Source organism: Papio anubis, chromosome 2 (assembly GCF_008728515.1).
Source record: "Papio anubis isolate 15944 chromosome 2, Panubis1.0, whole genome shotgun sequence".
NCBI classification, from domain to species: domain Eukaryota; kingdom Metazoa; phylum Chordata; class Mammalia; order Primates; family Cercopithecidae; genus Papio; species Papio anubis.
The window spans coordinates 20,150,395-20,168,377 of NC_044977.1; the positions used below are offsets into that span (position 1 = coordinate 20,150,395).

At 41.9% G+C, this 17,983-nt stretch overlaps 1 protein-coding gene, 1 non-coding gene and 1 pseudogene across 3 annotated transcripts in view; 2 read left to right on the forward strand and 1 right to left on the reverse strand.

Moving 5' to 3' along the window:
- The window catches only part of LOC100997042 (cell cycle control protein 50C), a 28,445-nt gene extending 24,347 nt beyond the window's left edge, over positions 1-4,098 (forward strand). For both annotated transcript variants that reach the window (XM_003893858.4, XM_021932771.2), the window contains exon 8: positions 3,653-4,098. In XM_003893858.4, coding sequence (XP_003893907.2) covers positions 3,653-3,843 — 191 coding nt within the window. In that variant the 3' untranslated portion in view covers positions 3,844-4,098. The remainder of the gene's footprint in view (positions 1-3,652) is intronic.
- A 9,775-nt stretch (positions 4,099-13,873) lies between these two features.
- Positions 13,874-13,945, reverse strand: LOC116274003. Its single transcript, XR_004182486.1, has one exon. It is a non-coding gene; the product is annotated as a small nucleolar RNA SNORD61 (small nucleolar RNA).
- Positions 13,946-17,173: 3,228 nt separating this feature from the next.
- Positions 17,174-17,865, forward strand: LOC116273005 (annotated as a pseudogene).
- The last annotated feature ends 118 nt before the right edge of the window (positions 17,866-17,983 follow it).

Consider the following 17,983-nt stretch of genomic DNA (forward strand, 5'->3'; position numbering starts at 1 on the left):
GGTTTTGCTTTTTTTTTGTTTTTGTTTTTGTAGAATTCTCTCAGTCTCGACTCTCTGGGAGGCCGCGGCAGGCAGATCATGAGGTCAGGAGTTTGAGACCAGCCTGACCAACATGGTGAAACCCGGTCTCTACTGAAAATACAAAAAAAATTAGCCAGGCATGGTGGCACATGCTTGTAATCCCAGCTACTCAGGAGGATGAGGCAGGAGAATCCCTTGAACCTGGGAGGTGGAGGGTGCAGTGAGCCGAGGTCGCACCATTGCAGTCCAGCCTGGGTGACAGACTGAGACTGTCTCAAAAAAAAAAAAAAAAAAAAAAAAGAAAGATTAAATAATACCAGGCCTAGAGATCTGTTAAAAAAAGAACTGTGAGAAGCATGCCAGATAGGATGGGAGGAGATGGAAGACTATGAAAATAGGAGTTTGATAAGTAAATATAGACTAAAAATTACTAAAACTGAGCCTACAGAACCTTTTATTCTAGGGAAAAGTATCACAGACCACAGGAGCTCTGGACTCAAGGGACAGGTCCAGTTCATCCAAATCCACGTGAAGTGTGCGACAGGCTCTACACTGAAGACGCCATGTTCCTCCCTCCCTTAGGCACAAAGCCAGCATGTGGGAGATGGTGCCCTAACGATTAGGGATATATGGTCCAACTTAGGAGACATATGCTTATTTTTACTTTTATTTACATATTTACTTTTGAGACAGGGTCTTGCTCTGTTGCCCAGGCCAGAGTACAGTGGTGCAGTCACATCTCATTGCAGTATTGACCTCCTGGCTTCGAGTGATCTTCCCACCTCAGTCTCTCAAGTAGCTTGGACTACAGGCACTCACCACCATGCCCAGCTAATTCTCTCTCTCTCTCTTTTTTTTTTTTTTTAAGAGATGGTGTCTCCCTTGCTGCCCAAGCTGACACATGCTTAAATATGAGTCTGACTTTTTTCACTTAATGTAAAAATACAAATGTAGCTCTTGATTTGAAAACAAACAGAACTTAACTTTAGCATGGCACCAAACACTACCTTTAAGAAATTATATATTTAAATGCAATTTACACTAACTCTGTTCTTTAGATTGAATTTTAAAGTCTCCTCCTGATTCTCCCTGAGGTAGCATTCTCTGGAGGCGAAATCATTCCAAGGCTTTTACATGACTTTGAAATTGCAGCCCAGTTAGCACCGCTGTGTTCATCCTCCCCAGGCTCCTGGCTCGTTGTTCAATGGGACCCCTAATGGGTCAATTTTAACACAAAATTGTCCACCTCCTTAGTTTCTTTACCTTTCAGGGAGGCTGAATAAGAAATTCTTGGGGAGAAGGGAATGACGGCGTGTGCTCCAGTTCCCTGCTCCAACTTTTCTTCCTTTCCATCCTAGAACAGGTGTGTGGACATCTCCATTCGGAGAGGGAAGTGGGCGCATTTCTCAGTCAGAAAGGCCCCCACTGATGAGATGCCATCTCTGCCTCTCAACTTTTTGTCTCCTTTTGTTTACTGACCAGGTGGAGCTATGCCTTCAGTTAGTTCCTTTAGCAGGGTGTCTAATTCCGTGAAAATGAAAATGAAAGCCACAAATTGCCTCTCGTGGAGCATTATAGGTACAGATCAAAGAGTAAACTCTTTGAATAAGAATTTCAGCAAACTCCTCTCTCCCTCAAAATTATTATTATTATTATTTTATTTATTTTATTTATTTATTTTTTTGAAATGGAGTCTCGCCTATGGCCCAGGCTGGAGTGCAGTGGCGAGATCTCGGCTCACTGCAAGCTCCGCTTCCCGGGTTCACGCCATCCTTCCTGCCTCCTCCTGAGTAGCTGGGACTACAGGCGCCGCCACCAGGCCCGGCTAATTTTTTTTGTATTTTTAGTAAAGACGGGGTTTCACCGTGTTAGCCAGGGTGGTCTCGATCTCCCAACCTCGTGATCCACCCACCTCGACCTCCCAAAATGCTGGGATTATAGGCGTGAGCCACCGCGCCCGGCCTCCTTCAAAAAAATTTAAGCAGAGGTTGAAAGTTGCTTAAAGGCCGGGCGCGGTGGCTCAAGCCTGTAATCCCAGCACTTTGGGAGGCCGAGACGGGCGGATCACGAGGTCAGGAGATCGAGACCATCCTGGCTAACCCGGTGAAACTCCGTCTCTACTAAAAAGTACAAAAAACCAGCCGGGCGAGGTGGCGGGCGCCTGTAGTCTCAGCTACTCGGGAGGCTGAGGCAGGAGAATGGCGTAAACCCGGGAGGCGGAGCTTGTAGTGAGCTGAGATCTCTGGCCACTGCACTCCAGCCTGGGCGACAGAGCGAGACTCCGTCTCAATCAAACTGAACAAACACACCCTAATCCTCCCAAAAAGAAAGTTGCTTAAAACTAGCCTCTCAAGTTAGGCCTTCTGATTCTGTCAATTTTGGGGCTGCCTTACCATTAAAGCAGTTATGGGTGCATTCAAGGAGCAGGAAAAAAAACTTCATGCACTGCTATACCACAATGCGTTAGGATGACTTTGGGGTTGGGAGGATGAGGGAGAGGCATGTTCCCAATAACAGAGACATTCTGTTTCTCCTCTCTGGACATACTCTCCCTGGGTCACTACATTCACAGTCATGTCTTCATGCTAATCCCTCTCAAATGAAAATCTGTGTACGTAGAACTTCAATGCTAAGCTTCAGGCCTATACCTGCACTACCTGGGTAGAGCTCTGGTGTGAGTATCATCCAACCAGACTAAGAAAGTGCCTACCACTTCTAAGGGGAAAAAAGATGTTCTGTGTATGAGGAGAAGACCCTCTCATAGAGAACTGAGGGAGGGAGAAAACAGGCAGATGGGTTGAGGTGGCACCCAAGGACCTGGTGACAAGGAGGAATTCTGACGGAAAAGGAGAGACAGAACTAGTTCCCTACTAATTTTCCTTGTACCTTTAAATAGCACGTTGCCAAGTGATTTGAGGCCCTTTAATAGCTTTGCTGGGAAATGCCTCCGTCCTGTGCCGTTGCTATGAGAAGCCTTTCTTTGTTTATTAGTTTGGTTTACAAAAGGCACCAGATGTTTTAAAACCTCAGGCCACATGTATAATCAAAATGACATCATTAGAATGCTAACGATAGCAAACTCACTTCAAACACTTTCTCCCCAGCATGGGGATACTGGCCTTGCCAAAACCCAAATGAATGTACCACCTTTAGTTCGACCACCAAAAATGTTTTGTGATCTTTTTGTTTGTTTGTTTGTTCTTCACTCCCCTTAAAGAATTTTCCCTGAGGTAGGAATTCAAACCTTAGCCTATTAAAGGACTATAGCCTGCCTGGGTCTCCTGACTCATATTTAAAAATTTAGGTTTGTATTCTTTTAATTTCCTTGGGTTTGCCAAAGGAAATTAAATATATTTGTTCATTATTCAGTTGTCTGTAAGTCATTCAGATCTGTGTCAGAATCTCTTTTGTAGCTTACAACTATGTAGAGGGAAGGCTTGTTTTCATTTTCATTCCAGCAAGATACAGGGCAGTGCTTGGTAACGATTAAGTTGCACCATATGAGATTAAATATTTCACCATTTTTTACCAACAAAAAAGCACAATTTTATATACGTCAACCTAATATATTCAGTATATGCAATACTACAAATGTGAAGTGTTGAGACAGATCCTTAACAGGTCTTCTTAGACTTCCCAGTGACCAGGTTCCAAGGAGAAAAATCAGTTGTTCTCTCCACCCTGACATGGTGTGGGGGTAATAGCCTTTTCTTAGGTCTTGCCTACACAGTGACAGGAGCTATAACATGGTTGGCCTCCTTTGCCATGATGGCAATTCACATCACACTGAAAAACAAGCAAATGTCCTTCTTCCATCAGTAAAGTCAAGCTTTAAAAAGAAAAGGAGGAAACAAAAATGGACAGTGAAGTAACAGAACCAAAGATGTCTGAAGGGCTTGAAATGACTGGAATGTTTCAACAAGGGGAACTAGATTGACTGAACTAAAATCAATTTGAAATAGATAATGAAGAGAATTTTAGAGTTAAAAAGAAGAAGAAGGAAGAAGAGGGGAGGCATAATTATATGTAGTAAAATGTCCTTGGTATGGGGAGAATAAATCACTCTTGAGCTCTAGACCAGTTCTCCAGTATTTATTTGAAGTCCTTGAGCCTAAAGGCAGGTGAACTCCGTAAGAGAGTGCCATCACCAGAAAAGAGCAAGCAACCTGGGGTGCCCACATTTAGGTGAGTCCTAACCATCAGATCAGGCTCAAACCATGAGTCTTCACTGGCTATCTGAAATTTTCTTTTTTCTTTTTTTTTTTTTTTTTGAGATGGAGTCTAACCCTGTCACCCAGGCTGGAGTACAGTGGCACAATCTTGGCTCACTGCAACTTCTGCCTCCCAGGCTCAAGTGATCCTCCTGCCTCAGCCTCCTGATTAGCTAGGATTATAGGCGTGTGCCACCATACCCGGCTAATTTTTGTTATTTTATTTATCTATCTATTTGTTTGTTTGAGACAGAGTCTTGCTCTGTCACCCATGCTGGAGTGCAGTGGCGTGATCTCAGCTCACTGTAACCTCTATCTCCCAGGTTTAAGCAGTTCTCCTGCCTCAGCCTCCCGAGTAACTGGGATTACAGGTGCATGCCACCACACCTGGCTAATTTTTGTCATTTTAGTAAAGACGGGGTTTTTCACCATGTTGGCTAGGCTGGTCTCGAACTCCTGACCTCAGGTGATCCACCCGCATCACCCTCCCAAAGTGCTGGGATTACAGGCTTGAGCCACCGTGCCCGGCCTAATTTTTATAATTTTAGTAGAGTCAGGGTTTCACCATGTTGGCCAGGCTGGTCTCAAACTCCTGACCTCAAGTGATCCACCCGCCTTCCAAAGTGCTGAGATTACAGGTGTGAGCCACCGCACCCGGCCTGAAATTATTGTAGCCACCCCAACAATTGTTGAACTAAATTGAGCATCAGGATGATTTTTGAAAACTGATTTTTTTAATGCTCTCCCTTTTCTATAGAGTTAAGTCTTGTTTTTTCCACTAAGAACAGACCAAGCAAAGGTTATGACAATATGCTTAGCACTCAAAATACAGCCATGCACCAAAAAGAAAGGCCAGAAACTTCCCTAAAGTTGGCCAAGAGGGAAGCATTGAAAGTGACTGATTCTCAAAACTGTACTCAGCATGTTGAAGGCACAACAATTCTAGAACTTATGTTGGGATGACGTGTTCTAGGATACAAATGATGGTGTAGATTTATGATACTTGAATTAATGTTTTGAGGAAGGTTCTCAGGGTCTCTCTTAAAAGGCTTTAATTCCTGCCAAAGGTCCCTTACGGGAGACTGGATGGAATGCTTAGTGAATCTGTCAGGACATGAAATCCCACATATTTGTGTACCTAGCTGGCCACAATATTATACTTTTTAAGACATTTTTATGTTAATTTTTTAGAGATGGGGGAAGCTTTACTCTGATGATTCTAGGAGCAGAATTGTCATTGTTAAATAAAAATATAGTACCAACACATGTCCACCTCTTTAGGAGCCAAGAAAGCATTTCTTTGTTGCAAATTTCTGCATTTGTCACATAATCGAGCACTTTTCTAAAATATAAAATAATTTTAGGTACCAACTATGAAATTTTAGAATCCTTCCCCTATCTCACCTTCCATCTGTAACCAATTACCTCTGACCAGGTATGGTAGGTAGAATAATCGCCCCTGCCCACCACCGATGATGTCCACGTCCTAATCCCCGGAATGTGTAAATGTTGTATTAAATGTCCAAAGAGACTTTGCAGATATGATTAAGGACACTGACAGAAGCAGATGATCCTGGGTGACTGGGGTGGGCCCACTGCAATCACAAGGGCCTTATAAGAGGGAGGCAGGAGATAAAAGGAGTAGCAGGAGACGCAACAACAGAAGCAGGAGGTTGGAGTGATGTGAGGAAGCGGCCATGATCCAAAGAATGTAAGTGGCCTCCGGAAGCTGAAAAAAGCAAGAAACAGATTGTTCGCTGAAGCCTTCAGATGCCCTGCTGACACTTTGATCTGATCTGCAGAAATGTAAGAGAATAAATTTACCTTGTTTCAAGCATGGAGTGTATGGTAATTTGTTACAATGGCAATAGAAAATGAACACATCAGAGGTTGGCAATGCTTTAGTCATCTGAGTAATTGTTTCTGGAGCTTAGGTAATCTATCCAGGGCAGAGCACTAGGAAGGGACAAGGCTCACACATCACCTAGGCCCACTGACTTACGATCCTGGGCTCATGGCCTCTTAGTCCACACTCCTCAGTTATGGTACTGGTTAGGAAAGGCAAGAGCACATTTGTTACCTCTCAGCCTTGCTTGTCAGCTTAGGGGATGCTGGATTAGTCAGAGTTCTACAGAGAAGCAGAATCAATAAAGTGCAGACAGGTGTATGGACAGGATAGATGATAGATAGATAGATAGATAGATAGATAGATAGATAGATAGATAGATAGATAGATAGATAGATTTTAAGATATTGTGGAGGCTGGCAAGTCCAAAATCTGATGGGAGAGGCCTCTCAGGAAAGACTTGCAGTCCAAATCCAAGGCAGTCTGCTGGACAAGCAGGAAGAGCCAATGTAGATGAAGTCTACAGGCAGTCTGCTGGGGAGTTCCCTCTTGCTCTGAGGTCAGCCTTTTGTTCTAGTTAGGCTTTCAGCAGATTGGATGAGGCCCACCCACATTACGGAGGGCCATCTGCTATACCCAAAGTCCACTGATTTAAGTGCAAATCTTATCCAAAAATACCTTCACAGAAACATCCAGAATAATGTTTGACCAAGTATTGGGGCGCCCCATGGCCCAGCCAAGTTGACATAAAAAATTAACCATCACAGCTGCCAAGAAGGCATCTGCATCCACCAAGTGGTCTAACATTTTCCCAACAAAGCATTTGTCATTTAACTTTATGCTAGAATCAGCTTAATGAAAAGGAGCTATACAAAAACACAAGTCATATCCATGAGAAGCTAAACTCTTCAAGAAAAATGCATGGCCAGAATTTATGACAGAATGTAGATTGTTCCACTCCTTTTTTCTCCTTCTCCACAAGTCAGTGCATCCAAAGCAGTTTATCTTTGCAGGACTCTCACTCTGCTGTGCAATCTGGGAGCCATCCTCCTTAACCCTGATAGAGGAAAAGCACTGCCATTCACAGTTCACTCCCTACCTACAATGGGAAGCTTAACTTCTCTGGTTTTCTTTCTCGCCTATTCTTTCTCTTCTCTTCCCCTCTCCCATCATCTTGCTCTTGCCTCCTTCCTTTTTTTTTTTTTTTTTTTTTCTGAGACAGGGTCTCACTGTGTCACCCAGGTTAGAATGCAGTGGTGGGTTCATCGCTCACTGCAGCTTTGACCTCCCAGGCTCAAACAATCCTCCCACCTCAGCCTCCTGAGTAGCTGGGACTACAGGCATCCACCACCACACCCAGCCAATTTTTTCTTCTTTTTTTTTTTTTTTTTTTTGGTAGAGGTGGGGTCTTTCTATGTTGTTCAGGCTGGTCTTGAACTCCTTGGCTCAAGCGATCCTTCTGCCTCAACTTCCCAAAGTGTTAGAATTACAGGTGTGAGCCACTGCACCAGGTCCTCCCCCCACTTTTCTAATTCTTCATCCTTGTGCTTTTGTGAACTGGTTGGTGAAAATTTGGAAAAATCAAAAAAGTAAGTGCTATTCTACCCTTTCTCCAACTCCTGGCAACAATGCTGGAGATGAAGAGATACAAAGTGAGTGTGAGATTGAGAGAGAACGAGAATCAGTGAGAGATTCTGAACGTGTAAGTGTGTGTGTCAGCGTGTGACTGGTTAGAAACTCACTGGGGTTTTGAGGTGCTTTTATTTTGGTGTATATTTTAAGTGCAAGGGCAAAGGCAGTAAGGTATAAAATGGGGCAGGATGAAATTACGGGTGAATGAAAGTGTAGACTTGACCTTTACTTGAATTGTACTTACTAAATCCCTACCTTGTGTGACAAGTGCACTATGTTAAGGATACCAAAATGAGCCACCTGGGCCCCTGTTTGGAAGGTACTCATCATCTCACACCAACCTTTGTGTCCTTTTGAATCCACTCGTACTCAGCCCACACAGTTGTGCATGATTCCATACCCTCCTCACACAGGTTTCTCTCAGTTTCCCGTATGTCAGTCTGCTCCCACTCCCAAAGACAGAAAAGGGAATGCGCTCACAGGGTACCACCAGGCTTCCAACTCCCTCTGTATTATCCCAGAGCACCCAAGTCCATGCAGAGGTGTTCAAGTGGATAGAAACCTCTGACTTGGACAAAACAGTATCTTTCCCAGCCTGCAATAAGCCCTTCTTGAGGAAGGCTGGTTTTTCATCTGGTGTGTTTCATGGAACAGGCTTTATTAACCAAATTTTAATAAGAGAAAACCAGCTTCAGACAGCTGCTGGTGGTTTTCCTTTGCAACGTGTCCAACAGAATTGCACAGTGCTGTGGCCTGTGGCTGTCAACATTGTTCTCTCTGGATGTTCGGAAGTGAAAGGGCTGCACAGCAGATTTCTGCTGGCTTTTCCACTGGGTTAGAGAGAGGGAAGCCCATGTCTGAGAAGGGGGTTTCTCAGAGCCCAAAAATCACTCAGGCACTCAGCCCAGGGTCACCTTCATTAGGACTGTCTCATGATTCCATTGCTAAATCTCCTTTGGTTTGGCAAATATGAAGTATTTATCACTACTAAGCAAGTTCCTGAAAACTTCATTCTCCATTACCTGGTGACGGTGTCGATATTTCATTAGAACTTCTTAGTTAAATGTATTTTAGGGCGTTATGGCCCCTTTAAAAACATCTGCATGCCTGCCCCCGCCCCTTAAAGCTGCTATCTGGTAAAATGATTAGAAGAGAAGGAGATGAAATTATGAGATTTGGATTGCAGTGACTCAGAGAGTAGCAAGAGCAGCTCATTTAGAAGGGGAAAAAAGCTTAAACTTCACTGCAAAGGGTCAGGCTTGTACAATACCCCCATTCTAATCCTGCGGTGGCTGTGAAGTGATTCAGAGCTACTCTGACAAATGTAGGAACTTTCAAAGTCTGGGGAGTGAAATATTGTCTAATAATGAATCTTCCTTTTTTGATTAGTGTGGAACCTGTATCCTGCTTCCAGAGGCAGGACTCAGTTTTCTTATTCATTTTCACCACAGTTGGAATGGAAAAATTGAAATCATTGCTCTAATGGCAAGAAACATCTTATGGTGCTCAGAGCCAGCAATCAGTACAGACAGGCACAGACAGGGGCGCCTTTTGCTCCTTTTTTGGATGGAAAGAGCTTCACTCCACCGAAATAGATGATTTTCTAGTGGAGGCTAACATTATAATAATAACATACTCTGATGGGCTTTTTTCTTTTTTCTTTATAAGGATTTCTCAGTTTTATGTCTATAATTGACATCTATGGACCAGCTATAAAAATGTATTCCTCAGCCTAAGGTGAGGGACTTTCGAGAGGTCCAGGAGATCCCAATTGGTTTGTGGAAACTCAAGCTGCAGAACTCCAAGAAGTAGGCGAGGGTGGGAGAGACAAGCAGGGCCTTTATCTAGGGAAGGTCAGCAAAACTTCTGGATTTCCGTATTTCTCCTAAAGGTGAAAAATGAGGTAAGAAAACTGAAGGGGAGAAGGGAGACATGAAACAAAAAGAATTAATGAGGATTGAGCCCTTTATGTGCCAGCCCAATTAGAGGTGCTTTACCCACATTACTGCATTTAATCCTCACAAGGGAGTGAGGCAAATCTGTTGCCTCTCCAGGAGTCACTGTCCTCACCTTCCATCCCTCCTGTCCCAGCCCATGTCACATGATAACAGTTAACTGCTAGAGAGCCACTTGGCCTTCATGTCAACAAATGACCAAGGGACCCAGTTCTGACTATGGGACATAACACTAAGTCTGTTGGGGGGATTTGGAAAACAAGTTTTCCTTCAAGACAAAAAAAAAAAAAAAAAACAAGCACACATGAGAAGAGCTCTCTTGTCACCTGAGCTGCTCCCGGCTCCCTACATAGCAATGCAATTGTCTAAGGACCCAGTACTTGGAGCTGTAGCAGCCCATCTTGCAAGTAAGACACCAAAAGTTTTCATGTGAGGACAGTGGAATGGAGGATGAAAAAAAGCTTTATTCGGGCCGGGCGCGGTGGCTCACGCCTGTAATCCCAGCACTTTGGGAGGCCGACGCGGGTGGATCATGAGGTCAGGAGATCGAGACCATCCTGGCTAACACAGTTAAACCCCGTCTCTACTAAAAACACAAAAAATTAGCCGGGCGCGGTGGCGGCGCCTGTAGTCCCAGCTACTCCGGAGGCTGAGGCAGGAGAATGGTGTGAACCCGGGAGGCGGAGCTTGCAGTGAGCCGAGATCGCGCCACTGCACTCCAGCCTGGGCGACAGAGCGAGACTCCGTCTCAACAACAACAAAAAAGCTTCATTCTTCATGACATTCTTGAGACCACTGATTCAGCCCTAGAACCATCTACTTCTGGATGTCTTTTTGTGTGAGATAATAAATCTCCTCATTATTTCAGTCACTTTTAGCTGGATATTCTACTGCTTGCATTCAAAAGCATTCTAATTAACACAATATGACTATTTCCATTTTACTAAATTTGTTTCATCCAACAAACCAAGAAAATTAATTCATTGACCACCAGAGTAGAAGCAAAAGACAGTTGGTTTATAATTTCTCTGAAATAATATCTGTATAGTCCTTTAGTTTTTAGCTTACTACATTTCGTCCTCACTGTCCTTCATGTATAGATAACACATGATGGTCATGAAATGACCATGTACCACAGATGGTAACCTTATTTCCTATTATTTCTTGTGGCATAGGTGCTAAAAGCTTAATCCCAATCATCAACCACTAGCCTTAGAATGTGGCCAACACCCTTCTCCACTGAGAAGTTAGAGACAGATAGAAGTTTAGAGGCTTGTACTGTGAGGCCAGTCTAACATATGAACCTTTGATTATGACCTCCTACCATGATGATTATGATATCAGGTTCACAGTTCGGGACAATTCTGCAGAACAAGAAGGATGTTGCTCAAAATGGTTCTTAGCAAAATCATCAGTCATATTTAAGCTTTTAGTCACAGATATATTACACACTATATGACATTTTCAAAAAGACAAATGAAGAAGATTAGTGGTTGCCAGAGGCTCAAGGTAGGAGGAGGATATGACAAGAAAGAGATGGCAGGCAGGAGTTTTTTGGGAGTAATAGAACTGTATCCTGATTGTGCAGCAGTTACGTGAATCTACGCATGTTTATTCCTTGAACTGTATACCAAAAAGAAGTCAATCTATTGTAAGATTTTTTAAAATAAAACTAAATTCATTCCATAAAACCTGGCTCCTAGGCATTTGTTAATTAGTCCAAATTGATTTATTTTTTTCCTTCAATTGTTAGCAAGAACGAAGGGAATAGTATAGTTAGTTACTGCTGGGCTTAAGAACACAGTAGACAGGTCAGGGAAGGAAAATATCTAGCAATATCAATTGCTGCAATTGACAAGTGTTTGGATTCACCAATAGGCATGGAAGAGAATAGAGTTTCATGAAACAAAACTGTAACTTTTAAATTGCTAGGGCCTCGTCCAATAACTTTTTGGGTTGGGAATTAGAGCCATTTCCTGGTTATAGAAGCTCAGGGTTTGTGATCATCTCAACTGATGCAGAAAAAGCATTTGACAAAATTCAGCCTCTTTCATGATTAAAAACAACAACAACACAACAAATTAGAAATAGAGGAAAACTATCTCCACACAATAAAGACCATATATTAAAAACCCACAGCTAACATCATACTCCACAGTGAAAGACCGAAAGTATTTCCTCTACGATCAGGCACAAGAAAAGGATATCCATTTTCACCACTTCTAATCCTAGAAGTCCTAGCCAGAGCAATTAGGCAAGAAAAAGAAAAACCTCTGAATTGGAAAAGAGGTAAAACTCTCTCTGTTCACAGGTGACAAGATCTTATATGTAGAAAAGCCTAAAGAACTCACTGAAAAAAACTGTTTAAACTAATAAATTCAGCAAAGTTGCAAAATACAAAATCAATACACAGAAATCAGCTGTGTTTCTCTACACTAAGGAGGAACAATCCAAAAAGAATATTCAGACAACAATTCAACTTACAATAGCATAAAAAACAATTGGGGTCCCAGGTGTGGTGACTCACACCTATAATTCCAGTCCTTTGGGAGTTGAAGCCTGGGAGTTCAAGATCAGCCTGGGCAACATAGAGATACCCTGTCTCTACAAAAATTTTAAAAAATAGCTGGAGGGCTGGGCACAGTGGCTCACGCTTGTAATCTCAGCACTTTGGGAGGCTGAGGTGGGTGGATCCCTTGAGGTCGGGAGTTTGAGACCAGCCTGGCCAACATGGTGAAACTCCATCTCTACTAAAAATACAAAAATTAGCCAGGTGTGGTGGTGCATGCCTGTAGTCCCAGCTACTCAGAAGGCTGAGGCACAAGAATCGCTTGAGCCTGGGAGGTGGAGGTTGCAGTGAGCTGAGATTGTGCCACTGTACTCCAGCCTGGGCAACAGAGCGAGACTCTGTCTAATAAAAAAAGGGAAAAAAAATTAACTGGGCATGCTGGTGGTGGCACACTCCTGTGGTCCCACCTACTCAGGAGACTGAGGTGAGAGGATCACTTGAGCCCAGGAGGTTGAATCTGCAGTGAGCCATGATCCTGCCACTGCACTCCAGCCTGGGCAATAGAGCGAGATCCTATCCCTTCCCCCCACCAAAATATATATATATATATACACACACACACACACACACACATATAATATAGACACATATCTAATATACACAAACACACATATATATATAAATAATAATTTTGAGTAAAGTTAACAAAAAAGGGGAAAGACTTTTACATTGGAAACTATAAAATGTTGCTGAAAGAAACTAAAGAAGACATCAATAAATGGAAAGAAATTCCATGTTATGGATTGAAAGGCTTAATATTGTTAAGATGTTAATACTACCCAAAGCAATCTACAGATTCAATGCAATGCCTATCAGCATCTCAATGGCTTTTTAATTTTTGTAGAAATGGAAAAATCTATCCCAAAATTCATAATCTATCCCAAATAACAAAAATAATCTAAAAAAAGAAGAACAAAGTTGGAAATCTCATATTCCTGATTTCAAAACTTACTACAAAGCTATAGGAATTAGAACAGTGTGGTACTGGCATAAAGATAGACATATAGACCAATTGAATAGAATACAGAACCCATAAATAAACTCTGGCATATATGATCAAATTAATTTGTGACAAGGGCCAAAACCATTCAGTGGTGAAAGAACAGTCTTTCAACAAATGACATCATGAACATCATGAAAACTGGATCTCCAGATGCAAGAAAAAAAAAAAAGAAGAAGTAGTTGGATCCTTACCTTATACCAAATACAAAAATTATCTCACAATGTACCTAAACATCAGATGTGAAAGGATGAAACTCTTAGAAAACTCTGGTAAAAGCTTCACTACATTGGATTTGGCAATGATTTCTTGGATATAACACTAAAGGCAGAAGCAAAAAAAGAAAAAATAGACAAACTGGATATCATTATAATTTACAAATCTTGTGCATCAAAAGATACTATCATCACTCCCAACAAAAGTGGATTCCATCCATTGTACAGGTTCAACAAAACAAGATGTACACTGAGCCTGACTCCCTGTGGTGAGCATGAAAGATGGTGTCATTTTCTTGTGGGCAACAGCTATAAAAGCACTTTCTTCATTATAACCCAAAGTGCTAGAATTTCAAAATAATGATCACCTGCAACTCTCAAACAACAAAACCATTAATGATTTCCCAAACAATGAATAGATAAAATGTGCAGTACTTCTTAGAGGACAAAATAATATTACATTGATTATGCTACTTAAATTTTCAATAATCCCTACAATCTGATTTTTGCTTTTAAGAATTTACATTCTTCTTGAAAGCAGATTTGAATTCAAAATTTCTATATTATTCAGTCAAACAAATTCTTCCTACAGAAATAAAAGAAATTGTAACTTTAAGCACTTTTCAGCTACTGAGACAAGATAAAATATCCAGAGGATACAAAATATTTTACATGTACTTCCTGCATTTGTAGAGACCCTCATCCTTCAATACTTGTGAAATGGTGATGGGGTCAATAGCAAAGAGTTCTTGAGGTAAATTCTGGAATTCTGTATGACATAATTCAAATGTATCCCTTTGTCAGAATCAACTCTCTGCATTTTCAGACAAAATTCAGTTAATGTCAAGTTGAGGCAAGTGCTAAACCTCAGCAATTTAAATTTTGAAAAATATTCCCAGCCAGATGTGGTGGCTTACACCTGTAATCCCAGCACTTTGGAAGGCCAAGGCAGGCAGACCACTTGAGGCCAAGAGTTCAAGACCAGCCTGGGCAACATAGCGAAATCCTGTCTCTACTAAAAATACAAAAAATTAGCTGGGAGTGATAGCACGCACCAGTAATCCCAGCTACTCGGAAGGCTGAGGCAGGGGAATTGCTTAAATCCAGGAGGTGGAGGTCTCAAAAAAAAAAAAAAAAGAAAGAAGAGAAGAGAAGAGAAAAAGAAAAAAAGAAAAGAAAAAAAAGAAAAGAAAAAAAATACTCCTGCCTTGGGGAATCAGGATGAGGTAGGAAAGTACAGTTATTAAGTCCGTAGGTTCTCAGCACAGACTGCCCAAGTTCAAATCCCAGCCCTGCCATTTATTATACAAACTATGTGACCTTCAAGAAGTTATTTCTCACTAAACCACAGTTTTAAAAGGTAACAACAGCACAGTACAATAGTCCTCCTTATCTGCATGGCACATGTTCCAAAGCCCCCAGTGGATGCCTGAGACCACAGATAGTACTGGACCCAACTGCTGTCATTTGGAGCGTGTTTCAGTTCATGTCTTCCACTCACAAATTTAATGCCTTTTCCATCTTAGGTAAGCACTTATCACATACTGTGGCCATAACTTTTGCAGTCTGAGGTGCAACAGCAAAACTAACACACATTTCTCTTTCTTTTCTCTTGACAAAAATGGATAAAATTCTTACTGTGGATTTCAGCAACCTCCGCATACTATTTTTTTTCGTTTCCTTATTTAGTTGAGAATGTTCAGCTTTTCATTTAAAGCAAACACTTTACAGCTTCTCTTTGGCATATCCGAATTGCCAGCATCACTACTCTTGGACTTTGAGGTGATTATTAAGTAAAATAAGGGTTACTTGAACACAAGCACTGTTGATACTGCGACAGTCAATCTGATAACCTAGAGGGCTCCAAGTCACTGTCACTAATGGGTGTGTAGCACGGACAGCGTGGAGATGCTAGACAAAGGGATGGTTCACATCCCCAGCGGGATGGAGCAGGATGACCTAAGATTTTGTCACACTACTTAAAATGGCCTACATTTAAAACTTACGAATTATTTCTGGAATTTTCTATTAATATTTTCAGACCACAGTTGACCTCAGGTAACAGGAACCATGGAAATTGAAAACCATGGATGAAGGGGAACTATGATAACTGTCTCACAGAATTGCTAGAAAGGTGAGAAATGCACCCGAAGCACTTAGTGTCAGAGTAAATGACATCTAGAAAGGGCTCAACACATACCAGCAATTATTACTTACCTGGATACTTTTCCATGACCTTTTGTAAACCATGTTGCCTATAAATTGCACTAGAGATATCCATTGCATATCCCATTGCCTCATACAATTTCAGTTGCTAGTCAAGCCCACATTTAATCCTATAATGACAAACAAATATGAAGTTCGATTTTCTTTAAATAAAATCACATCACAAAAGCAGAATTATTACTAAAACAACTCAGCCTCTGGCATAATATTTTACAGATTTTCATAGGCTTTTCCCAAGGTAAATTGGTAATTCTTCATCATAAAAGCAGTCGCTATAGCAATACTTCAACTGACTCCTGCATGACTGAGAGAGACCTTGAAAATAAAATAGCAAAATAGCAACAATTTTAAAAAATCCAGCTGCCTATTAATGGTAAAGTTCAGGTCTATATCGTGACTACTTCTACTCAGATAAATCCTCTGCCTCTGAAATATGACCAATGGTGTAGGGGAAAAAAGACACTATCAACTGAGTAAAAACGCGACTCACAGAATGGGAGAAAATATGCACAAACCATATATCTCATAAAACATTAATATCCAGAATATATTTTTTTAAATTCCTACAACTCAACAACAAAAACCAAAACACCCAGTTGAAAATGAGCAAAAGGACTTGAAAAAAAATCTCCAAAGAAGTACAAACTGGCCAATAAACACATGAAAAGATGGTCAGCATCTAATGATAAGAGAAATGCACATCAAAATCGCTATTAAATGCAATTTCACATCAATTAGGATGACTGTTATTTAAAAAAACAAAAATAACAACTTTTGGCAAAGATGTGGAGTAACTGGAACCCTTGTGCATTGCTGGTAGGAATGTAAAATGGTGCCGCCACTAGGGAGAACAGTATAGCAGTTCCTCCAAAACTTGAAAATGGAACTACCATATTATTCAAGAATTTCATCCCTATGTATATACCTGCTCATGTTCACAGCAGCGCTATTTACAATAGCCAAAAGGTAGAGACAACCCCAGTATCCACTGAGAGATGGCTGGATAAACAAAATGGGGCATATACATACAAAGGTCTATTATTCAGCCTTAAAAAGGAAGTAAATTTTGACACATGCTACAACAGCACGGATGAACCTTAAGAACATTTTGCTAAGTGAAATAAGCCAGTCACATAAAAACAAATGCTATACAATGCCACTTATATGAGGTACCCTAAAATTCATAGAGAAAGAAAGTGGGACAGAGATGATTACCAGGGGCAGAGGAAGGGGAGAATGAAGAGTTGTTTAACGGATGTAAAGTTTCAGGTTTGCAAGCTGAAAAGAGTTTGAAGGTGGACAATGGTGATGGTTGTACAACCATGTGAATATACTTAATGCCACTGAACTCTACACGTAAAAATGGTGAAAGCAGTCCTGGGCTGCGGTGGCGCGGTGGTCGCTGTGATGGTCACAGGACTTGGCGGCTGATCCCCGGGCTAGGAGAGGGCCCAGTGCCCCAGATCTCGGTGGCCACTGCTGGAGCGCGGCCTGCACCATGGCCACCTCCGCCACCTCCTCGGAGCATTTCAAGAAGCTGTAGGAGATCTTCCACGGCCTCCACGAAGACCTATAAGGGGTGCCCGAGCGACTGCTGGGAACGGCGGGGACCGGAGAGAAGAAGTAGTTAATCAGGGATTTTGATGAAAAGCAACGGGAAACAAATGAAACGCTGGCAGAGATAGAGGAGGAGCTACGTTATGCACCTGTCTTTCTGTAACCCCATGATGTCTAAGCTTCAAAACTACCAGAAGGACCTCGCCAAACTCCATGGGGAGCAGCACACCTTTGACAGCCACACCTGGAGGCCGAGGAGACATGAAATATGGCATATATGCTGTAGAGAATGAGCATATGAATAGGCTACAGTCTCAAAGGGCAACGCTTCCTCAAGGCACTGAAAGTCTGAACTAGGCCACCCACAGTATTGAACGTTCTCATCGGATTGCCACGGAGACTGACCAGCTTGGCTCAGAAATCACAGAAGAGCTGGGCGAACAATGAGACCAGTTAGAATGCACCAAGAGTAGACTGGTAAACACAAGTGAAAACTTGAGCAACAGTCGAAAGATTCTCCGTTCAATGTCCAGAAAAGTGACAACCAACAAGCTGTTGCTTTCCATCATCATCTTACTTTTGCTCGCCATCCTGGGAGGTCTGGTTTACTACAAATTCTTTCATAACCATTGAACTTCCTATAGGGAAGGGTTTGTGGACCAGCACTTTGACTTTGTGAATGCATGATGTTAGGGATGTGGATGGAATAAGCATACTGCTGCTGTGGCCTAACAGTTCAGGGATGCACTGT